This window comes from Anneissia japonica, unplaced genomic scaffold, assembly GCF_011630105.1.
Source record: "Anneissia japonica isolate Jap-2015-1 unplaced genomic scaffold, ASM1163010v1 scaffold288008_len1385354_cov213, whole genome shotgun sequence".
NCBI classification, from domain to species: Eukaryota; Metazoa; Echinodermata; class Crinoidea; order Comatulida; family Comatulidae; genus Anneissia; species Anneissia japonica.
The window spans coordinates 189,282-215,924 of NW_022720123.1; the positions used below are offsets into that span (position 1 = coordinate 189,282).

Sequence of the window (26,643 nt, forward strand, 5' to 3'; positions counted from 1 at the left end):
TTATTTAACAATTGCATTCAGTTTTTCCAGTGCGACCTCAGTTAATCTCGTGTCCGGATGATCATTGCCAAGGAAAAGTTCGAATATACGTTGAGCTTCATTGAACTGATAGCGGGCTCTCTCATAAAGATTATTTGCGAAAAGAAATGCTCCCAAGTTATACCTGAAGATAACAAAATTCCAGAATTTTGTTAGAAAATCTATATGTAGACGGCTGTTTACGAATATGTATCACAATACAGTATAGTGAAATCATATCATGATATTTTACTTCAAGAAGAAAGGGCTTCTTCAACGTGCGTCCCTTCCTCTCTTTCTCTCTCTCTCCCTCATTCCTTCCCATCATCCTCCTATCACTATTTTGATATAAATCATGTTGTATAAACAAGGCTGACTTGAATCACTGACCCTCACTTGAAACCACTCAACTCACTTATTCCCTCGCTTTCTCTTGATTCCTTCGCTAACTCGTTCTTAGCTCTTTTACCCATTCCCTAATTCCTAACATTCTCCCCCTCGTTCAAACTATCCAAGATAATTATTGGCCTCAATTCTGATTGTGTACGCAAATTTTTAAAACATACCTGACAACTGCTACATCCACATGGTTTTGTCCATAGGTCTGAACCATTATATTTAAAACGCCTTTGAATAAATCACCGGCTACTTTTTCATTCTTATCATCGTAAACAAGAGCAATATTGTTCAAGATTGCCGCCACGCGCGGATGACTTAAACCCACTTCGTTCTGGGTAAGCTGCATGTCCCAGAGATGGTGAATCAACCCATCTTCAAGTCGTCCCTGTCCATACGATAATTCTCCAATCTATGTGCATACATAAAATGTTAGGCTGTCTCTTATACACATCTAGATGTGTATAAGAGACAGGATTAACTTAAAGCTAATTTTAAGACTAATCTTCAGTATTACCCACCTCCAGTACTTCTGTGTGTACACATTGCCGTTTGTATGTGTATTTCTTGTGATGGTAAACAATCGTTGAATAGTCTTCCTGGTATTTTGTTTCCAGTGCATCAAGTAGACGTTCATATAGTGATCTGTATACATAATATCAGTCAATTATGTCAAAGCATGGGGTCGAAATATATATATATACATATATATATATATATATGTATATATATATATATATATATACATGTATATACATATATATATATATGTATATATATATATAATTTTATTCAAAACTAAAAATTTCAAATATCGTTTAATTTCTGGTAAGTCTCTCTTTGGAATTGTAAAAAACATATCTGACCACATTTTTCTATTTAAAGCAATCTCCCTTAACATTACGATATCATCATACGTGTTTATATCCTCAACATGCAATATCATATATGATAAGATTCAACAAATTCATTTGGTGTCTACCTCGTCTACGAGGAAGAAACTTAAAGCTATTTACTGCAAATGTTAAAGCAGTCATCGGCGGTGCATTTTCAACAAACCTTGGTATATGTCCTAAAATATTCCATTTAACACCTAATTATGTAGGCTCTACAATATATATCTAAAACAAGATATATGACTATACTTGCCTACAATACGTAAACATAGGCTTTCATCATATGCATAGTGGTTATTTTTAAATACTGTCGCAGGAATAATGCATTCTTGGGATTAAGCATTGATTACGGTTAATGAAAATCAGTTGCTGAATCAAGTATACTATCAAACCTAAGAAGTTATGTATTTCTAACCTTGCGCCTTTTTGAAGACCTAACTGCATGAAGAATCCCGCCATCGACCTGATCAAGCTTGCTTTGTCTCGTGTGTTGTCCCATGTTTCAGCATTTGCCAGTTTGTCAAGATACGCCTGCTCCACTTGCTCGTAGCCTCCGAGCTGTAATTCATAAGGATTTTTTTCATAAGCAGATAATAATTTCGATTCCTAATTGATTTTTAATGTGGCAAAGAAATGAAGAATTTCCAGTACAAGATAAACAGCATTATTATGAACAGTAGAATAACAAACTCACTAAACTAAACCAGAACTAGGAAATTAACTACTTCAACATTAACTAACATTTTATAATATTCTATTTTCATACTAGACATACTGACTTACCAACTGCCAAGCCTTTATTAGTTCAAATTTTCCTTCTTCCGTTGCCATCATTTTTTGGAAAACTGCAACGTTTAGAATGGTAGCTCGCAGACGCTTCAAGTCACCGGCCTGGGATAATAGGAATGGTAACTCTTCCGTCTGAATTAAGTACAAAAATAAAAGGAATAGCAAAGTCAGATCAGAACTAATCTTCAGTTAAACAAATAAGATTGTGATCTAGGATTTGGATTTGCAATACATCTACTGTAATTTACATTTTTACCTTCTATTGATTTACTTTGATTCTGAGTTCCCTACCTTGTGTTTTTAGTTCAATCTGTTTTTTGTTGAGATTTTTTTTTGTATTTGGTTAAGTTATTTAAGAAGTGGAAACAAATTGTATTAGTATCTTGTCTGAGACAACTACACAGATCTTGTTATAAGTTACAACAATATATTTTATCTTGTAAACTGAATTATTAATGCCTAAGAAAAATTGCATTTACACCATTGTATGTATATTTTCGATGGGTTTATTAAAATGAATCGTTGATGTATTTCGCCAATATTTTCGGAGGCATTTTCTAGTGATTTAATTACATCTTATTTAATTCGATTCTGTGGGACAGTGCAAATTAGCGCAGACATTCGCATTTCTGTCAATTCGTCAATATTCAATGTATGTCTGTTAGCTGACAAATTTAAACGAAACGTACATAACGATGATCTATGTCCTTCTTGTTGAAGAAATTCGCCAACCCAATGTAACACTTTCGTTTGAGGTCAGGTGTGCCCAAGTACTTTCGCTCAACTGCTTGTCTGAGATGATCATGAAAGAAGTTAAGCACTCCATTGCGATTGATTAGATTTCCCTCAAGTGATAAGTAAAATGGAGACCATATTCTAGATGAAACCTAAATGAATTATAAACAAACTTTATGTTAATTAGCCCCCCGTCGGGGAGAGCGCCCCCCCCCCATCGGGAAGAAAGCGTACAATTCGTCTAGGAGAAAAAAAATAATATGTATTTTCTACATATTAATAGACTCTGAATTCGATTAAATAAGGCTCTGAAACCCCTAAAATTGTCAAAATTTTCGGGGGCTTCCCCTGGACCACTTTCGAGACCTTTTAATCGAAGCTCGACCACGCCCACTTTGCTTTCGTCGGGGAAACTCTCGCTGTGCAAGTCACTTGTTTCCTTAGGAAAGACACTTTATCTACGCTTGTCTCTCTCTACCCAGGTGTATAAATGGGTACCGGCATATGCTGGGAAGGTAAAATAGACTGCAGTGCGGGAGTGGCGACCCCCCCCCCCCTCCACAGCCTTGCACAGTCTGGCGCAAACGCTAAGGAAAGAGAGACGGGCACTCGGGCCTGCTTCAGTTTTCAAACCTTTACCTCACACATTACCACAATTTTGTATAATTTGTTAAATTCTACAGCCCACTTTTTATATCCATATTATCAGAAAATAGTCTTCATTTATTTGATATATATCACAAAATATACATAAATAGTCAATACAAATTGAATTAAACATCTTATTTATTGGTATGGAGACAGAAGTTAAAGAAACTACCTTCAAGTATTCTGTTAATTCCGCCTCTGTCATACCATTGTTAGAACACCATATTGCCGTGGTCGTATCTTTCACAAGCCCAGGCCTAGAAATGCGTTTTAAGAATATATTACTAGTACTAAGTTGGTTGTACATAAACTAATGTATAAATATGAACAGTTTTGAATAAATCACATGGAACATCTTTTGCAGCCCAACATTTTTTTAAATCTTAGTTCGTAAGAATGTAAATGAATTGAAAACACTTGAATTAGAATAAATAATCCTACACTAAAATATTTAATATAATTCAAAATTTAAAAATACATAGAGATTGATAACTGCAAGTATTAATTTACTTAATAATGTATCGGAAGCAAAATAAAATTGTTGAACATGCGAGTTTGTATATTATATCTGTTTCAAATTATATTTTTACTTTAATAGCACTCACCTTTCGTATGGACCACTTTCAAAATCGGTTTCCAAACGTTCGAGAATTTTGACAAAGAGTTTTCCCGGATCGTCTGCTCTAAGGTATGTCTTGATTGCATTCGTCAATTGGTAAAAACTTCCATAAATGCGAATCTAAAAAAATGTATAATGGGTAAATTATGTGTTGAATGATAACCAAGAAAATATAATTAAATAAATGTAATTATTATTGTATATTAAATCTAACAGATAGCCTCTTGATTAAACTCTTGTTATATTTAAGTAGTTCTTGAAAATAATGTGTCATTGAGCTATAATAATATTTTCTTTTGTGAAGTACTTGTTACTCGTGTTATAAACTTTCATATAACTCGCACCTTGCCGTCATTGACAATTCGATCACATTATCAATTTTCAATCCCCGAAGCCTTTACTCAGAAAGGAGGAAACTTGGAACTCACTGGCAGTACAGATTTTGTATCTTTTCTTCTACTGTTACAAACATACTTGCAAATACATAATCCTAAACGCACAAACCAACCTATGTCATGTGATCTTTGCAAGGCGGTTTAAAAGATAACATATTTTTAAACATACAGACCTCGTCCATAAGTGACTTGAGGTATAGTGGGTTACTAGTCTGGTCTGCCTTTATTACCATCTCCATCTGTTCCTCGCTGAGTGTCTTAGCGTACAGTGTCATGTAATCCGTAATTATTTGTTTCTTCTCACTCGGTTTTAGTGGAAATATCTCAAAGGTTGGCCATTTATTTTTCTGCACCGCATCATAAGCCTAACAACAAAAATAGCAGTATTTTATAGTAATATGATGATGATGATGATAATAATAATAATAATAATAATAATAATAATAATAATTATTATTATTATTATTATTATTATAAGTCTAATGACTACAGGGGGCACAAAAGCTCACCCTGAAAAGAAAATAGTGTACACTAAAATTACCAGTTAAAGAGGCACCTCATTTCACCATATCTTGCCAGCTAAATCCCTCTCACTTAATAGTCGATCCCAACATTATTCCGTCCCATATTGCTCTATTTACCCTTCACCCATGTCAGTACCCCTAGATATGCCGATGATTATTTGCTGTGTTAACATAATTGCACCCCAGATGACATAATTAGGAAGAATACAACAGGTAGTTTGATTTTAAGTATATTAGTGGCTAAACTCACCTTTCCGGGAAGGGTTGACAGAACCATTTTCACTCCATCTGGAAGTTTTTTTGGAAGCCATATTAATTCCTGTTCGTCACCTTTGATGATAAAACAGAAAATTAAACGTTACAAACCAACTGGAATGAACTGGAATGAATGTGTTTTTGCCAAATCCAAATTCCGATTTTAGAAGTGATAATTAATCTTACTTTGAATATCTAACACTCCATGTAGCCTATGCACGAATACAAGTATCAAGATGATAATAAATTAATAAGTTTAGAAGACGAGAATAAAATAACTTTACCTTTAGTCCCAGCACCTGTGTCTAGCTGATTTAACGCATCCAATACAAGCATAACTTTGCCTCTATTTCCTGCTTGTTTGAGCCACGATGGTAGATCGAGAACCAGGTTACGATCGGATGAAGGAACTGGTTGCGGAAAATTGAAAAACTGCTTCATTTCTTGATATAATCTGTTATTAAATATATTCATAAACGATAAGTATTCCTGAAAAATATTTAGGCATACTAGTTTTTAAATTTTTGTGCAAAATATAATTAGCGTCATATAATCCTCAGGTCTACATCAACAATTAAAATACATCGAGACCATAGTGCGTTAAGTCAACAATGGTCAGTCTGTGTAAATTTAAATTTGATCTAAAAGCACCCAATCTGTCGGTAAATCAATCAATTGATCGATCTATAAAGTCTGTACCGTCTAAGGAGATTAAGATGCGATGCACTTTCTGCAGAACTTCCAATGAAATGCATAAACACGAAATGATTTGGTTTTTTTTCTTCGTATCTTGTGCACCAGTTGGCGATCAATGCTGACTTTCCAGAACCAGATCTCCCGAGAATGACGAATGGCTCATCGGTGTCCTGGCTAACATAATCATCGATTGCCTTAAAGTAGTCCTCTCGACCAATATAGATTCGACGGCGAACTTCGGCAAATGCCTCGTGAGCTTCTCGTTCGCGCTGAAGGCCTGTAAGCTCTGTGCCCGGTGGGAAATCTTCGTCGACACATCTTGTGAGATCCTATGATTAGAATGATAGTATTTAATGACTCACATTTTGTTATAATAATCTTTCAAGTTTCAATTATTACTATCATCATTATTTTCATTGTGGTGCATCCGTCATAGAGGAACACAGGAAACGACTTTCACAGATGGGAGCCATGGGCAAGCAACGTCAACCCACAATCGCTGGGGATGAGATTTAACATTTTATGGCTAAGGCACCAGATAACTTAGAATGTCCCTGACTATTTTTTATAAACATTATCATTATTATACCTCAAGAATCTTGGATTGAACTTCTTCAACCGATTTGAACTTTCTGACATTCATTCCAGATTCTTCCACAATTTTTCTGAATTTCTGCTGTTGTTCGAAATGCCAAAAAGACTCAAGCGCTTTTTTCTTGCCGTCACTTTCAGACTCACTGACTGTCTTGTTGTTGTCTTCCTTGGGATTTTCGATATTACCAGATTGTTTCTCTGTCTTGTTCGCCTCTTTCTCTTCTCCACCCTTCTCCTTTCTTTCTTTGTCCTCCCTTTCTTTTGCTTCCATGTCCGCTTGCTATAAAATAATATATTGACAAAAATTGATCATTTATTTTCTCTCTTCTATTAAGGTTAAGCTGTTATATTTAGCAAATGTAAAATCACACAAATGAAGAACATGTCTGAGTAAAATTCTATAGAGATCATGATTTGTTGAAAAATTGAAAGTTTGTGGACATAGTGTTTTTAACAGATTTAAGTTTGAGAAAACAATCCATCAGTCTTAGACCTACCGTAACACCTTCAATTGAAGCCCAGTAGGCTTAATCTCGAGATAAAGCCCATCTCGAATTGAAGCCCCTCTTTAATTTGCAAAATTAGCCAGTTAAATACACTCCATGATACAGATTGATGTTACAGTGGCCTTATTTATTGTTTTATAGTACAAATCTGGACCAATTTTCTTAAAATTTTACCCATTTTAGGAAAATGAGAAATCTAGACCCATTTTATGTATGAAATTGTATTTTTCAAAATGTAGACACCATTCTTTGTGGACCCATTAAAAATTTTGTGGGACTGTCCCAACTGTTCCAATAGCTGGCTACGGCATTGGGTATACAGTATTTAAGGTTTAAACTTACAATCTCTTGCATTATCTTGAGATCATCTTCTTTTAGCTGGTTATCCCGTACGTAGAAGAAGGATCGATTGATGGAACTTTCCTTATTCATGAGGGCACCATACAATGCCTCTAACTGAAAATTAATTGGACGTCTTTTTAATTATATTTGCAAAGTGTTTATATTGCTAAGCCTATGATTGAACTACGCCTTTTGATCATATACAAATTTAGACTTTGGGTATGTAATATTCTATATTTACCCGCGTTACACTAGTATCGAATCTGAAGGAATCGATCCAATTAAATCGACTGTGATTTTCGATAGCAACATTGTATGTTCTGTTGAGTAGTTTATCAGGCAGTACTTCTTTCTGAGACCATCCATATCGGTCACCAAGCAAGCAGATAAAGTACGGACACTTATCAATCTAACAAAAGCAGAAACTGTTAATACCGTATGTACCTGTACAACAATTAACATTATATTCTTCCTTTAGTTTGAGATGTTCATTTTTTAACAACACAATATTAGTTTATATATTAAATTAACCAATACCTAAACTGCTGTTGCTCCTGACTTACATAATTTCAGTCAAGATCTACGATAAAAAAAAATAATGACTACTTCACTCAAATGTATCACTAAAAGTATAAAAGGGATTATGATTTTACCACCTTTGTGATACTCATAAGTTAAATATTTCCGTTTAAAATTTTGTTCCTTTATTTAGCATTTCCTTTTTTGTTTGTTGTAATATCAGGGGCGGATTTAGTGGGGGGGCGGCCCCTTTTGGGAGGTAAAAAAAGAAAAAAAAAAGAAAGAAAAAAAAATTATAGCCCACAACTCCTCAAATGTTATTTTCCGGCGTCTAGAACACAAAAATTTCGCGGGGGCATGCCCCGGACCCCTAGGACATTGTTGTCTCGATCGGCCCAAATTTCGGCCCCCCACTTTGCCCCCCCCCTTTTGGACATCTCTGGATCCGCCCCTGAATATTGTTTATCTCTGTAATCTAGGTCCATACAATACACTAAATTCTTCCTGTCTGTATGTTCACTCACCTCACGTAAGCAGATAGAGATCGTCTGACCGTCTTCTGATTGCTCTTTTGTGATCCCCCATCTAAGATCTACGTACGTGAAGCATATACCACGTTCTGTACATAAGCGATTCAATTCTCGGAATGCCTTTTTGATAAGAGCCTCGCGTTCTTCCTGGAAATCTCGGAATGTACTGGAAACGAAAACGCGAACCTCTCGTCGTTTCTTCGGCTGTCGACGATCCACGGGTTTTGATATTGGAAAGGAGTCGTTGACCACATTCGGCAATGGTTTGTCAAAATCTATAATTTCTTCTGAATAAACAAGTATGTTTGACATGTGAAAATATTGACTAACATACAAAGGCACGGTGATGCCATTAAAGTGTTTGGACGTGGAGTTCAGTTTATTGGACAGTTTGTCAGTCGATAAATCCGTTAGTCTGTAGTATGTCTAATTGCAAATAGCAAAATCAAAGAATATGCCTAATCGTAATTTCTGAAAAATAGGTAAGATATAGGCTTACCTTCATTTTGTTGAATTTCAGTCAAAACCTCTTTATGCTCTTCTAGCAATCCTCGTATAATGTCATCAATACTTGGTTTTTCAGACTTTTGATTTAAGACGTCATCGTATAAGTCACCGGCAGCGGCTTCGACCTCATTCTTCACTCGCAAACACGCAGCAGACGCATACGCTCCATAATGACCCGCCCAGAATTTATCGTCTTTTGCTTTATTTTATTTTCACAGAACAAAAAAAGATGAGGTATAAAATGCCATACCAGGTAAATATCTTTATTTTAAAACATAGATATTTTCAATATATCACTATTATCAGAGGCTATTGAAATAATCATTATTAGTATCCGAAACGGCTGCCTTGGTGGAGTTCTTTTTCTATCTTTGGAAGGCCAAAAAACAAACCCTTCAAATCTACTTAGGCTTGCCCGTTTAACGTTCAATATGCTGTACCGAAATGAAAAATGTTATCCTCACCAGTTGTTTGGAATGAGATGAAGCGAAGACCTTTTCCATAATTCTTAAATGTGAAAGACTCACGGATCCAGTCTTTGGACTTTATACTTCCTTTTTCGTCAGTAGTCTGTGTGGCAATGACATCGCCATCTGCATCCATCAGTGTAATAGTTAACGAGTAGAAACCTCCACCACAGCTCCCTTCATGGAACGATTCTGATGCCTTTAAGATAGAAAAAATAAGCAGGGCTATACGAATGTGAATCAGATGATAACGTGCTACTACTTGTATTCATTGTACACACAAGAATTATATGAAAGTGAAAAATATTTTTTAAGTTTGCTTTGAATGCAATGAATGCAAGTGTATTTTTTGTACCTGAATTTCTGGACTGGAATCCAAATGTTCCTCTGTAAAGTGTGCAAGAAGACTAATTTCCTGATTTTTGACACAATTCATGTGCGATGAGCAGAATTCTGTAGTAGAGAGTTACAAAAATGTATTACTATGACGTTTTGTTTTGTATTCAATTTATTTTTATTAGAATATTTCATCCAAAAAGACTCACGGCTTTCAGTGTTGTCCCCTCCTCTTACAATTTTCCAATCTCCACCATAATTCCAGCCAGACATATCTGCACGCTGAAAAAATGAATACATTTTAGGCTTCGAGATAAGTATTAACTGTTATGTTAAGCATTTAACTGACGTTGATGTGTTGAAACATGTCGTTTTTATGTACGGTGCTTATGTCTTTGGAAGAAGTCATCCAAACACACGTCCCCTGACTCTACAACACTTATTTTAAGTTCAGTTTTTTAAATTAATATCGACGTTGATGGGTTATGTTTTACCTCACCAGATGCATTTTCAAGCAAATTTGAAGACCATCCGGCTATTTTAATCTGCTTTTTGGCCAATGATCGATCGAGAGGAAATAAGTTATCTGCTAACTGAAAGGAAAAAAAAAACATCATGTTAAATATACTTCACATAGGAACAATAGGACGTCGCTAATGGATACGTCATTTTTTGGTCGGCTGACGTAAGTGGCAATCGAGGACCTAAAGTCTAATGAGTGTGGAACATCATGGTCGAGAGAATGTTTTGTGGGTGTTGACTTAACTATTGTGGGGGTCCAGGGGGACAACATCTTAATTTGTTTAGCTAGATATTCCCATTATTTGAGTACCTGTGTGCTTAAAATTGCCTGTAAACGGCGATGTGACGTAGGCCTACGTGGTGCAGTGGTGGCACCAGAAATAAAAATAGTTTTTATAGCTTAATTTGGTCCTAAATGGGCTTTTAGACCATAATATTAGTGATTGGCAATCAAAATAGCATTATTTGAATAGGTAAATTATTATAATATTTTTTGATGCGACAACATAGTCGTTCGTCGGAAGACAGAGAGAATGCCCACTCTGCCCCTGTCTCTTATACACATCTAGATCCAATTCCATGGTGTTTCTTTTTTGGTAGCTTTAAGGCTTTAATCTTAAAATTATTATTGTTCATCCTGAAAGTACGGAGTTTTTATCTCTTATCTAATGATGGTTAGTATTTTTTATGACTGATACCAAAGGGAACGAGCTTCCATTTTGCCACCCCGTAGATTCGCCACTAGATGTGGTATTGGTAGTGTCAATATAGAAATAACTCTCTTTGGACTTGGTTGGCAACTCTTAATTTTTCACTCGGCTGTTGCTTACACCCTCTTACTGTACTGTGCTAATGTGTCTACTTCTCATTTATTTTAAAAATTAATTTACTATATATATTTCACTTTATTCAAGTACCTCATTTGTAACAATTCGTGGCCAATGGCCAAATTGCAAGTTACAATTACACTAGGGAATGCAATAAAACATATAAAAAATACATTAAAATGGAAGATTATTATTGCCATCTAAATAAAATAATTATTATAAGAATTGACATTAATGAAATTTAATAAGATAAAACTTTACATTAAAATGGTAGATTACAATTATCATTTATGAATATCAAAAATTTATAAATATAAAAAAATATCATTTTATAAATTAAAAAAAAACAACAACAAATGGTTATATTACGCTTTGTATCTTCCTCGGCAAAACCTTGACAGTTATTTTTGGTGGGTTTGAGGGGATCGCCGGCGGAAAAATATGCCTATAGGCCTGTATCTGTGTTTTTTTTCTATTCATTTCTTTTATTGGTTACAGAAAAAACAAAAACAAAACAAGAGTACATTATTTTCTTATTTTTTATTGTGATTAATGATATTCGTTTATATTATGCACTTTACTGACTTAACTATACCATATAAAGTCATAACGTCCTCTGGACAATAAAATCAAAATAAATATTTTTACCTCAATTTTACTTTTGATTTCTTTGGCTACCTCGTCATCAGAGGGTTGAGGTACTTTATACGTCATATCCGTAATGAGCAGTCCCGCTAATCTTGCAGTAGGGTTGTTGTTAACTACGAGTATATTTTGAATTAAGATATTTAAATATAATTACGTATAATAATTTTAAAGAATATAAAACTTAGCTCTGTCCACATCTCCAAATGTTACGTGACAATGCTTGTTTTAAACCATTCTCCTTTTATCAATGCTGATTGGTTATTTTTTAAGTTTACCTGACACACTTCGGAATGTTACATTCAATAACTGACTACTATGAAATTTGTAAAACAGGCCTATATGCCTACTGTTTATTGATTTTTGGTGATACTCCTAAGCTCATATTTTGAATAAGCAACTTAAAGTTTTATTGTAATGTTAAAGGCAATAGAACAACTATAGCGAAAACACGTATGCATACCGTACAGATTATTTGTATACATACATGATTCAAATGACAATAGCAATTTTCCGTCATCAACCACAGTTCCAATGTCGGTGTACTTTAAAGTCATATCTGGCACCTTGTCCCGTATCTTTTCAAGTGCGTCTGTTACCTGTAATTATAATGTCCTCAAATATAAGTGAAATCAATACGGCACCGTATGTATTAATGCTGAATACTTGGTGGTGGTGGTTGTGATGAGGATGATGATGGTAATATATATTTTCAATAATAATATAATTTCAATAATAATATAATTTCAATAATAATAATAATAATAATAATAATAATTATTATTATTATTATTATTATAAATAATAATAATACAGGTCTCCTTCCAATTAAAGAACACATTTAGGACTGGTGATTTAGTGGTGTTTAGAATCTCTCTAATTGAAGTGCGGCACTAAAAGTGGTCTTAAATACCACTATTTAGAGGGAAATTAAGAAATGATATAGTAAAGGTACAATATTTATTTTATTCCAAGTGATTTAGAATTGATCTACAGTTACTGTAGGCTGTTGTTGATTCTTAGTAAACCATTTCTGGGTATTCACACATCGTCCTACTAAAACTTATCAGTATAGGCCTATTCAATAGCACTGTATACAAAAAACACCATCTTATATTGTGTAATATTTGATGTGTATATTCATATCACTATTTTTTTTTTAATTTAACTGCATAAAGTCACTATGCTTAGTGACAATAACAAACATAATATATGACTAAGCCTATATGATTAGTGTGAATTGTTACGCAGGACGTGCTATAAAAGAAAGTGAACCAAACATACCTGGTGAGCCACGTTTTTACCCTGCACACAGAGCTCGTTGATGAATGAGATAGTCTTACTGACTCCGTAAAGTCTGAGGTTATAAAAACCGTTTGGAATCTCAAACTATGAAAGCACAATTTGAAAGCAGAACAAAAAATGTAACATCTCAATGGTTCTTGATCTATTATAACCATCGTCATTGTCGTCGTCACCGTTGTCGCCGCCGTCACTGTCATTGGCATCGTCACCGTCACATTTACTGTAATTGTCATCTCCACCATCATCATAATCACTATCATCGTCACCATCATCATCACCACAATCACTATTGTCGTCATTATCTTCACCACCATCATCATCATTATCATAATTACCCTTGTAATGAGAAACGCGTTTAAAGTCAACCAAGATTTCACCCGATCGTCATACGCACTGAACCACCGTCTTAAGAAACATTCACACCGAATCCGAATTTTGGTTGGATGGTTTTTTCCATCCGAAAAACCATCCAACCAATCAGAAGACTCAGATCAGTATGTATGAATGGAGACGTTTCGTTCAGTGCATCGGACACGCGGTCCACATGTGAATGCACCTCTATACTTGGATCAATGAACCTCTAGTTGTGCTGTGAAGATGATCTCACCTCGTATTCCATTCTGTCAAAGAAACCAGGGTGGTTGCTGAAAGTGGTTCCACCAATGAATCCGTCGTAAGTGTTACCAATGACAGCAGTAAGTTCGTCATCCGAGAGTAGGTCATACAACTTCCTGACGCAAAAGAGACCTGTCACCGGTACGTAGGAAACGCATTCGGAATAAATTAATGTCACTTTATAGTGGATGAAATAGAAAGTTTAATATAACAACAAAAACAACAACAACAACAACAATAATAATAATAATAATAATAATAATAATAATAATAATAACAACAATAACAACAAAAATACCTATAACAATAATAATAATAATAATAATAATATAATAAAAATAACTCTGAAAAGTATAAAACGATAAAATCGTTGCTACTACTACGATTATGACGTCATCTGATTTGTCAAAATATGTTGTTATCGCATAACTAATAAATCGTTATCGAATCTTTCTAGTGTGAAAAATTTTCTTATTTCTTTTATTTTCTATATGAACAATTGCTTTTTAGCTTTTTTATCGTTATCGTTGAAGTATAAACAGGCCTTTACGCTGGCAGGGTTTAAACTGGGGACTTCAGCACATAACAATACCCCTCGGCCAACCCCTATTAATAATAATAGTAATAATTATAATGATAATAATAATAATGATAATAAGAAAAAGAGTGTAAGTTACCTTTTAGAGTTGTAGTTTAGTTTCTGGGAGTTTTCGATGACATTTCGTTATCTTCGTCAGCCGTTTGAATTTGGCAGTTAACTGACATGTCAGTTGTTGATGTTCGTGTGATGACGTAGCAGGCTATTGTATATGGGTGGTTCTGTAGCTCATATCCGCAATCTCGGTTTAATGGTGGCGTTCTCATTTTAATTTTTATAGCTTCTTTTATTTTCCTTTTGAATGAATTAGTCTCTTTAGTTAATACTTTTTTTTTAATAGATTTTATTCCAATTAATGTTATTTCCAGTGATTTTACAATGTTCCGCGCGCTATCGCTGAAAGTATTTACCCTAGGATCCAGACCAGGTTTTGTATGCACTTTGAGGTGCAGAGAATTTGACTTCAGAAATTGGTTCAGGGTGGTCCAAGAATCATTTTTGGCTTGGTAACATATTTTCAAAATGTGGCGAAAGGTCAAAAGGTCAGGGTCAAATGTCAAATCTATAAGGTCCTTGTATCTCCACACCCACTGGTGGTAGAGAGTTGAATTTGGTGCCAATTGTTTGGAACATGCATATTTTTATTTGCTCTAATGGAACATTGTGCTAAAAAATGACCGGAAATGCCGTTTCTGACCATTGACATGCTTCAAGATCATAGCCATATTGTCCTTAAATTATCGCAACCACTGGCGGTAGAGAGTTAATTTTAGTGTCAATTTGTTCGGAACATTCATGTTTCTATTCGGTCTAATAAAAGAGTTTGCTAAAATATTACCGGAAATGCCATTTCTGACCTTTTACATATTTTATATAAGATAGCCATTGGAGTCGTGATTATCTCCGCAACCACTGGTGGTAGAAAGTTAATTTTGGTGCCAATTCGTTTGAAACATTCATGTTTCTATTTGCTGTAATAGAAGATTTTGCTTTAAAAAAAAAAGATCGGAAATGCTGTTTTTGAACTTCGACATGTTTCAAGGTCATAGCCATATGGTCCTAATATCTCCGCAATCACTGGTGGTAGAGAGTTAATTGTGGTGTCAATTTGTTCGGAATATTCATGTTTCTATTTGGTCTAATAGAATTTTGTTTCTAAAAATAAGTGGAAATGCCGTTTCTAATCTTTGACATGTTTCAATGTCATAGCTTTTAGCCCTTATATCTCCGCAAGCACTGGTGGTAGAGAGTTAATTTTGGTGTCAATTTAATCGAACATTCATATTTCTTTTTGGTCTAATGAAACAGTTTGCTAAAAAAATGGCTGGAAATGATGTTTCTGTCCTTTGACATGCCGACATATTATTATTATTATTATTATCATTATTATTATTATTATTATTATTATTATTATTATTATTATTATTATAATTAAGGCATATGATATGTTTATCTCTGTACATACTTGTTGTTAAAAAAAAGTACGGTAATATGTATAAATAGTAATAATGTTGCGTATGTATGTATTTATGCATGCATGCATATATATATACATATATATATATATACATACATATATATATATATATATATATATATATATATATATATATAATGTATTAAAAGTAAAGTACTGAAAAACAACAATGCTATGGGAAAGAAAAAAGTCCGGATCTCTTGGTAGAGATATATGTAGATATAGTAGTATATATAAACCCGTTTTTTAACAAATGATAATAAATTAAACAGAAACATGTGTAAAATGAATAATTTGAGATCAATATTAGGTCTTTACAGCAAGTATGTACAGAGATAAGCATAAATATGCCTTAATAATAATAATAATAATATATGTCGGCATGTGAAAGGCCAGAAAAAGCATTTCCGGCCATTTTTAGCAAACTACCGTATTCCATTAGATATATATAAAAGATATATAATAGATAAAATAGAAACATGAATGTTCGATTAAATTGTCACCACAATTAACTCTCTACCACCAGTGGTTGAGGGGATATAAGGACTAAGGCTATGACATTTAAACATGTCAAAGGTTAGAAACAGCTTTTCCGCTTTTTTTAAAAATGTCTATTAAAGTAAATAGAAACATGAAGGTTCCAAACAAATTGGCACCAAACATAACTCTCTACCACCAGTGGTTGCGGAGATAATAACTACTCAATGTTTATGATATATAAAATATGTCAAATGTCAGAAATGGCATTTCCAGTCATTTTTTAGCAAACTCATTTAGTAGACCAAATAGAACCATGACTTTTCCGAACAAATTGACACCACGATTAACTCTCTACCACCAGTGGTTGTGGAAATATATGGACCATATGGCATGACCTTGAAACATGTCAAAGGTCAGAAACGGCATTTCCGGTCATTTTTTTTAAAGTAAAATGTTTATTAGAGCAAATAGAAATATGTATGTTCCGAATAATTTGGCCCCGAAATTAACTTTCTACCACCAGTGGTTGCGGAGATATTAATGACTCAATGGCTATCATATATAAAATATGTGAAAGGTCAGAAATGGCATTTCCGGTTATTTTTCAGCAAACTCATTTATTAGACCGAATAGAAATATGCATGTTCCGAACAATTTGGCACCAAATTCAACTCTCTACCACCTGTGGTTGCGGAGATACAAGGACTTTATAGCTTTGACCTTTGACCCTGACCTTTTGACCTTTCGCCACATTTTGAAAATATGTTACCAAGCCAAAAATGATTCTTGGACCACCCTGAACCAATTTCTGAAGTCAAATTCTCTGCACCTCAAAGTGCATACAAAACCTAGTCTGGCTCCTAGGGTAATTTCAACCCGTTGATTTAAATGTTCCTTGACTTGTATGTTAAATGATTGTGCGGTTTCTCCGATGTACGTTTTACCGCACGTATCACATTCAATTTCGTACACGACCCCGCACTGTTTTTGAACTGGGGTGGTTCCTTGGGTTTGACCAATTGTGTCCGCAGTGTGTTGAAAAGTTTACACTAAGCTGTTACTCCGTTTCTTTTGTAAATTTTATTTAGGGCTTCTGATGTTCCCTTGATGTATGGAAGAGCAATAAGAATTTTCTTTTCATTTTCAATATCAGTTTCGTCTTTATCCGTTAATTGTACTTTTTGTGTGATTTTCTGCATCCCGTTAGGATAATTTTTTGCCGCTAGTACTTTGTGTATGTGGTTAATTTCACTAATTGTGTCCTCTTCTTCGCTTATAATGTTCTCTGCTCGGTATAATAAAGAACATAGCACTGATCTGTTGGTTCGATTGAAAATTTAGATATTGGTCAGTGTGTGTTGGTTTTCTGTAAATCGTGATTTGTGTAGAAGTGCCTGCGTTAATGTGTGTATGTGTCCAAAAACGGAAAGGTAACCTACACTCTTTTTCTTATTATCATGACAGAGTCAGAGAATAACTTCCATGTGATTAATAATAATAATAATAATAATAATAATAATTAGACCTAATAATAATAACAACAAAAACTGTTATTATTATTATTATCATCATCATCATCATCATTACTTTAAAAAAAAATACGTAGCCTACCCTGTTCTTTGTGCATTCGAAAAAGTGTTTGTGTGTCCTGGAATACAACCCCCGAAAGTGCTTCGTACGCTGGTCCTCCGCAATTTACGGCCACATGGACGCCTTTCGGTTGGATCACCATCGTATGCGGCGATCCACCTAGCTCCATTGTTTTGTCAACACCATCTAAGTTTACATAAATAATAAGCAGTACCTGTAAGCTGTAGGTAAGTTCTGTGAATGGCACAGAGAAAAGGAACTGATCTCAATCCCCTTCGCTTCTCTACATGTGATTTCAGTTGGAGGGCTAGAATGCAAGTTTCAAAAGCACAACGTCTTTTCGGTTAAGCCGGGCAATATGGCCCTTTGTTCGCCTATGTGTAGGCCTACATTTAAGAACGCGGTGCGCTCTTTGGAAAGAGTAAGGGATTGTATCCAGGTGTACTGCCCAACGTTTCGGACTACCTTTGGTTATCCTTGGTGTTTACACCAAATAAACCCTATCAAATCCAATCCTCACATAAACCAATGACAACAACAATAGATTTTTTCTTGCGTTAAAGCTAACCTTAATAAATGTGTACTGTGTATAATAATTGCTTATTATTATTGCTTATTATTATCTAATTGCTTATTATTATAATCATTATAAACTTACGTATATCTTTCACAAGAGCAAATGCCTGGATAAGTTTTAATCCTGGTTTCCTCTCCTCTTCTGTTAGTTCCCGGCAAAATCCAAATCGTCCATCTGGTTGTTTGAGGAGCTTCCTCAATGGCACGACTTCGAGCACTTTTCCATTCATCATCAATTTCACTTGGCACACTTTGGTGAGCCAGCCCATTAGCTTGTCTTCGTAAACTACAAGACCGCTCCTCATTGGTTGCTGTTCACCGGTCACTAAACATTCAGCCAATTGAGTTTCGTTAATTTCGACAGGTGATAGAATATTTGAAAGGATTGTGTACCGGCAGGGTCCAGCTGGCCCGACAGCAACAAGGTTGTCGTTTTTATGGTAAATTGTCCACGCGTTACCTGACGAAAAGGTTCCGCTCATACCTTGGACATACGTGCAATCTACCTTACTTTTATTGAGACTAACGAGGTAAAGAGCAGAAGTAGTCTTATCATCATCTGCCCCAAGACCATGGGAGCAAAGTACTAACATGCCTCCCATTGGTAATTTATTCAAACTGTTTAGGAGTATTGTCTCCTCGGAACCAACGAAACTTTGCGTGTGATTTACTAACGCTTTCTGTCCTGTTATCTCAAGTTTTATATCTTCTGGAGAATTAACGAAGATAGTTACGGAACTATTTTGAGGGCCTTTTATTTTTAGGAGATCCTTTTTTCCAGTAAACTTCCACAGGTCACTCTTTTCTGACGAAAAAGGAACTGATGATAAAGGTTGTGAATGTACGATATATGCATTACACGGTGTTGTTCCTTTGACTGGCGAAGCACTACACAGTACTAATAATGAGAAATTGATTGATGGATTGTTTACTTTAATTCCAGTTTCAATAACCCCATTTTTGCTACTCAGTAAAACAATTCCACATTGACAATTTCCAAAACGTGGAAGATTTGACAAGAGACTTGTATGCGACGTGCCATAAAGTGCCATTGGACGAAGATCGCCAACGCTATTGGTATGGGTGACATCAAATTCATTGCTGGTATCGTCAGAGTGAGAATTTGAGTGTTCTCCCGTTTTGGCCAATGAAAGTGTTTCGAAGTGGTTGCCGCTTGAACCACAACGAACAAGTTGAACCTGTGCCGCTGCTGTACCTTTATCTGAATTGAATCGAACGATTGAGAGGAGTGCTGTTCCACCACCTGCCCCGGCATTTACGTTGAAGTTTAACTTATTGTATGACTGGATAGGGAAAATTGTCTTCGCATGTCCTTCTATCGAAGCATTTTTATCTAAAATTAAAAAGTTTAATTCTTCAGAAATTTGTCTTAAAATATATGTATTGAGGTTTACTGGATATATCGGTTTATCAAACTTTTAGACTGTATAAACAATAACCTTTTTTTTGTACACAAATAAAATGAAATGATGGAAGCCAGTGAACCTACCAATAAGAGGTTTACGATCACACAATGGTGGAAAGTTCAGGTCCTCCTCGTCGAATGTTATTGGTTGCTCTGAAAAAGCGTATTGCGACGTTTAGAAAATATTGAATAAATACTTCCGAAAATAGATCTTCAAAATAGGCCTATAGCCATATTTAAATAGAATTAACCTGTTTTCATCCTTACCTTCGTCACGTTTAATCTTGTCCACTAATCGTTTGTTTTGTAGTGCAACTCCTGCTGTTCTGAAAGCATTCACAGCAACCACCTTTCTGATGCCAGTCAGCCTCTTCGATACCTCAGCCCCCATGGTAGCGCCCTGTATACCATCAGAACAATTGTGACAGGTTTTTGTACAGCATATGAGTGCCTAGAATCTTATTATAATACAGTGGTGAATTTAGACATCCGAAATAGAGGGGGGGGGGGCGGAATGTCAGTTTTACAGATGGATGGTCTCGGGTTTTGTGTCTGTGGTATTGTATAAGATGTCGAAACTGAACTCTCAGACTAAAAATTTGAGTATAATTTTCCCCATTTTAGATTGTGAACTAGGTGTTCTATGGTTTGGCCTACCCCATTTCTAGAATGAAGGCAGCTTAAAACGATATAGATACTCCTACCTTGAATATGGAGCGTGATGTCGATCGGTTTTCACCGGCAATATGTATTCATTATGCTATTCTATTAAACCATATTGTCTAATCTATCAATATAATTGTTGCTGATCGCTGGTGCATTTTGGGAGGGAAGCGGCCGCGGACCTTAGGCTGTGGCAGCCTAGGACCCCCACGGGGGTGGGCCGAAGCTACCGGACGAATTAGCATTTTGAGGGCCTTATAAATGGATTTCTATTCTGTTTAAATTCTTATTCATTTGGGTTACAAATTTTGGTTACAAATTTGTAACCTTTTTTGTCCTTTACATCTGCATACCTACAGATAACATTTAAATTGTTCATAATGAGCCCATCTGCAATCACTGGAGCTGATAATTTCCAACAAATTTCGTATCACAATTATCAAAAATCAACGGCTTAAAGAGCTGGCAAATAAAATGCAGTACATACTATAGCTATAGTAACTATAGCATTTAGGAACGTTTTTACTGAATTAAGAGGTTATTTAAAAAATGAACTTTTTAAATTTGGAGGCTGAGTGGGAGTTTATAGGCGACGAACCATCCGGACGCTCCGACAAACCATTTTGAGAGCCTTTTAATAGAATTTCTGAAACCCATAATCTGTGAATATTCTATTTAAATTTTCATTCATTTGGGTGTTGTAGGGACCTGAAGAAGTGAAGTTTCATGTCATTTACATCTGCAGGCCTATAAATAGCATATTGTTAGTTTATATGGATCAATCTGTAATCACCGGAGCTGATCAATTTTATACCACAGTTAGCCAGTTTGAGAGGTAGCAAATATAGAATGCACTGCATACTATAGCGTTTCGCAATTAATTAGGAACAACTTTTTTTTTTTTAATATTAGGCTTAAAAAGGTGAACTTTTTGGAATTTGGAGGGGGTGCGTCCCCCTGCCTACGGGCCTGCTTAGCAACTTGATCAAAATAGTACGCAAGGAGGGAATTTGCTGTCCATAATATATGTGTACGCATATATAAGTTAAGTAGCTTAGTTTAGCTTTGAAGGGTTCCACATGTAGAGCAATGCTTGTGGTTGGATACCCTTTTCCACATATTTTGAAAAAAAAAAGTGATATGTAAAAAGTATGTTTCATTGTGACATTTGTGGAATAAAGAATTGAATTTAATTTAATTGAACTAACCTCTCTCACACTAAACCGCAATTAGGACGAGACATGGGCTACATTTATTATGTTATATAACGGTCTTGATCGATTGCGCTAGTCCGTGTGAAGCAAGCAATTCGATAGGGTTGGCCATAAGTAAGCAGACAAAAAGCTAATTTGTATAACTTATTCTATTTAGCACATTTCTAGCTATATTTCAATTCAATTCGTATCAAACCAAATACAAAGCAAATAAGATGTTGAAGCATTTGTCTCAGGCTTACATAAACTCGCAGATGCATAAACAAAAAATTGGCATGCCTATTTCAATGGATTAATAATAATTGTCTTAATGTAATAAATAAATTCATTTTATTAGCATCTTTGAATTTCCAATAAGATAATTAACAGTGCACTTTTTCAGACTGGTTTCTGATAAATAAGTCGACACATAAATCTACATACCGATCTTGTAATACAGTATATTCATAAAATGATGGGACACCACAAGAGACAAACATAGGCCTATTGTAATGAAATTACCACCTCCGTTGTAAGAGCTCTTTTGGGCAATAGGTATAGGTGATATAATTAATGGGACAGCCCTGAAATACTTAGTGATTTGTCCGTCAGTCTGATTGGCTGATGGTGTCCCTATATAAATGCTAGTCTGGGAATAAATCATTCCCTTCTCCCCTGGGGTCAGCGCTGCCAAGGTGGTTGTCCCTCTCCTCGTGGTCCTTCCATGAGAAGAGGCGAGAGATGGAACGTGTGTACTTGTACGGAAGACTAGTTAGAATAAGAGTTACTGCACTCGATATCTGGAACTGTTAAAATACAGACGTTCCCCAGGGATAGGTAGGCATATTTTAAACTGTTGAGCTCTATGTACAGTACAAGTTTACTATTATCTGTGAGTACAATAAAAGAGTCTGTTGGCTCTCTGGATAGAGATAACGTAGTTTATTATTCTAATAAAATAACTAATTTAAGTCAACGGAATAACACCGTTGCCTGACCCACTGCCGGATCGACGGCAATATCTTTGCACTACACAACCTTGATTTTCCTAGGAGTGTGATCCCCAGTGCGTTATTAGGCCTATAGCAAACTGTTATATATAATATACCTGAGCTAAAAATACATTAATACTGGCACTATAGTGATTTACCTGCATCAGATTCTATTTGAGTATACAGTACTCCCTAATCTGCAATGGAAGGACGGTCTGTTTACCTGTGACATTTGACAGTCACACAGCAAGGCCTAGGTATAGGTGCAGGCGGTGTTGATGCACTATTTTATTTCCTCTTAAAAGTATATGCATAAAGTGTAGAAATTAAACATAATCCCTTGAATTACAAGATTAAAAAAGATTTAAATAACCTCTACGCCACAAATCACCAGCCAACCCGCTTGACTGATGACAACAACCATAATCAATTTAATATTTTAGCATTAATAAATTGATCACTATCATATGTTGACTTAATTACAATACATCTATAGGCAAATATAAGAGAATCAAAATTAAACTGTATAATATATTTGCGATTGAATCAACAACGAAACATTTTTTAGAAACAGTTAACAAAACTTACTAAAATATCGACCTAAATCAAAATGTTAACATTTATTTTAGTAGGCCTAAGTTTTCTTTGATGGTTTAGAAACGTAGTGCGCGAGCTAACAATCCAAATTCAAAGACGACCGTTACTAATTCACTTTATAGAATATGGAAAAGAGCTACACACTTTGGGGAAGTATAACAACATCAATCTCGTCGAGAATACACTAAGTACAAAATAAACCTGTTTGGGGTATTGAAAAATGCTAAAATTTATTAGGGCCTACTACAAGACAACAATTAATGCAATATTAAATGATTATGTGAAACGTGGAAAACTACTACAAAACTATGGGCATAATATTTATTTCATTACGGAATTACGAATTGATAATGACAATAGGGAGATTGGATAAAAAAAAATGCAAAGTTCTGTATACATACGTTGTTGGTATCCATTCTAGAAGATGAAAAGTCACCACTTGACTTTGTAGCTACTGCCAACTCAAAGTCCATGTTTCTTTTCTCAGTTAACGAATGAAGTAAATACAGTAATAAATCTTAAGTTAAAAAGAGTTCGGGTTACGATGAGTGAAATTCCAAACAACCCTTTGAAAACGAAAATGGAACAGATAGTTGTCACGTTTGAATATTAAATTTTTATCATCTAATGAAGACTGCAAACGAAATTGTGATAATTCTCAAACGAACAACTAGGGCCTACAGACCAATTCTCTTCTGACTGCCTTCTCCGAGATCTCAGAAAGAATCATAATACATCCGCACTCTCTCGTTTTTAAAAGACCAACGACATTTATATAGTTCATAATTTGGATTCACAGAAGGCCATACACCGTCACGTACCAATTTAAATCTCATAAAGTCCCTTATACTTTGATACAATCGACATGACGACGTATTATGCCATGCTTAAGTTTTCATGGAAATTGAGACCCAGCTAAAAGATGCTACTAAGCCCCTCAATGCTAGCAGGTCCATTCGTTGATATGGAAAATACTTTATTAGATGGTTAACCCAGTGCTTATTAAGAATACATTAACTGGGGAGGCATGTTAAATTATGTTGTAGATATCATTATCATTTTCGGTTTGTGTGACCTAATCTGTTAATAATGAAATGAGCTTAGTACAAATTACAATTACAGTATTTTAATTAGCATAATAGATTTAATCTGAATTTTGTATTATTTTAAACTGAAATCTTTTATTTTTTGGTAATTTTACAATTTTAACTAGAATCTTTATTCAACATTTTAATATTTCAAATTTTCTTTGGGTTTCAAGTATTTATTTGACTTTTTATCATGTATATTTTATTTATATAGAAAAAATGTTTTTTTTTTTCTTTTTTTATTTCAATGACCCGAAAATGTACTCACTGCTGTTTTCATATTGGACTAATAAAATTTAATCTGAATCTGACTTTTTGTTTACTTCGAATCGTTACCAAAGTAAATAAATATGTCTTAAGAATATCTAACAATTCGATAACGATATGCTTGTACGAACAATGTGCTTCTATGCTATGTTATTATATACTTCCGTTGAGATCTTGAGTTTGTGTTCCATAGGCGTTTAATCGAGTGACCGTGGGTAATAATGTGAAGCGCTTAGAGGCCTTGTTGGCGTTTAGCGCTATAAAAGTTTAACATATTATATTATTATTATTACCGTATTATTATTATTATTATTATTTTGCTTCTTAACTAGGCTTATTATTTTTTTAAAGCAAATTTACTAATAAATTATAAATAGTGAAGCGATGTTTTTATGTCATAAAGTACAATAATTTAAGCATATTAATGTAAAATGTTCGAAATTTATCTGGTTTAGTAAATCTAAGGTTTACCTTAACTACTTACAGCTTATAAATTTAAGGATTTTAATAAAACCTATTTTACAATAAAATTTTAATTCGTAATTTTCAAAAAGTATATACCAGGAACCAATTAAAATCAAGTCGTACTCTTTAAATGCAAAAGAGTGAAAAAAGAGTGCCACTCCAATAGAGTGAAAAAGTTTGCAATAATTTTTCAATATTTCAAGAATAATATTCATTCATTTAAGAGTCTTTTTAACTGAAAGTGTTCAGCCATAGTAAATTTTACTAAAGATTTTTCTGCCCATTGTATTGAAATGTTTTCAATATGTATCAGTTTCACTAAAACGTCATTTCTTGAACGATTGATACATGTAACATTCGATTATGATTGGCCATTTGACATGCGGTAGTTGATGTTGATTGGTCAATTGATACAAGCAATATTTCGTGTTTATTGACGTACAATTATCGGTGATGAAAGGTCTCTTCCATTATTCCTTATAAGTAAGTACCGTACTACTCTGTAAAATTTGAAATTTCAATTGTTTTTACACATTCGCTATCTCCAACATCTTGGTTAGTGTTCAATTTGATTGGATTATCATTTACTTCATCAAGTGCAACTGTCTCAATGTTGACTTCGATATTGTCTTTTAAATCTAACCATTTATTAACATCTCCATTCTCATCAACTCCCATCTCAACATTATCTTGTGTTTTTTCATTGCTCTGCGCACTAGATTCGCCATCACTGTAAGAATTTTCAGCCCGTGCTTCTAAACCTTGAATGTTATTGCCAGTAAATTCCTCGGAATCTCCATGTAGAATTAACTGTTCGTCAATATCAGCACTCATATCATAACCATTATTTGCTTTTATGTTCGCTTTTGTATGTGGTTTTGCATTCCCTTGCTCGCTTGTTTCTTGGTCAGAATATGCTAATTCAACATCGCTGTCTTTGCAAACATCACGTTCAGTTTCAGTAGGCGTAACATCATCGTGGTCAGCATTGGTTGCTCCACCATCACCACCATCATCATTACCACTAACCTCACCACCGTTTGTATTATACGTCTGCTCATTCGTATTTGGCTTTGTCTCTATATCATTATTACATTGATTATTATCAATAATATTTTCACCATCTTCAACAACAAACTTATCACCACCGTTAATGGCGCCATTTGCTGTTACGATTGATTCGTCGGTAACTTCGTATACCACTTGTATATCACCAGTTCGCATGGTATCCTTGCTAAGCAATCGCTCTCCAGAAGTTAACGAATCTGTACTTTTGGCTTCCTGGGGTACAACTTGGGGCACAAACTGACTCACCTTCCATTCCAATGTGTGACTCTGTTTGCAAAGACAAAATTTAAATAAATAATATTAAATGCTGAATGGATGTATAGGCGTACATACATACATAAATATGTACATACATACATACATATATATATATATATATATATATATACATATACAAACATACATATATAAATATATACATACACACATATACATACATGCATATATATACATATATACATATATATATATATATAT

General features: G+C 34.6%; 2 protein-coding genes across 2 annotated transcripts in view; both read right to left on the minus strand.

Moving 5' to 3' along the window:
• On the minus strand, positions 1-23,817 carry LOC117111194. The gene is made up of 30 exons (XM_033254080.1): positions 23,680-23,817; positions 20,101-20,233; positions 19,918-19,986; positions 18,490-19,761; positions 17,853-18,017; positions 13,679-13,818; positions 13,051-13,155; positions 12,254-12,365; positions 11,770-11,882; positions 10,267-10,365; positions 9,982-10,054; positions 9,792-9,889; positions 9,434-9,635; positions 8,962-9,168; positions 8,457-8,749; positions 7,655-7,822; positions 7,414-7,527; positions 6,561-6,845; positions 5,975-6,300; positions 5,560-5,729; positions 5,271-5,350; positions 4,670-4,861; positions 4,088-4,221; positions 3,655-3,739; positions 2,789-2,986; positions 2,094-2,231; positions 1,726-1,868; positions 936-1,059; positions 585-826; positions 1-163 (listed from the first exon to the last, which is right to left on the minus strand). The coding sequence occupies exons 1-30, from the start codon at positions 23,749-23,751 to the stop codon at positions 1-3; spliced, it is 5,715 nt and encodes a 1,904-aa protein (XP_033109971.1). The 5' UTR covers positions 23,752-23,817.
• Positions 22,617-26,643, minus strand: part of LOC117111256 (hemicentin-1-like) — an 18,587-nt gene continuing 14,560 nt past the window's right edge. Inside the window, exon 13 of the mRNA XM_033254169.1 lies at positions 22,617-26,433. Coding sequence (XP_033110060.1) covers positions 25,594-26,433 — 840 coding nt within the window. The 3' untranslated portion in view covers positions 22,617-25,593. The remainder of the gene's footprint in view (positions 26,434-26,643) is intronic.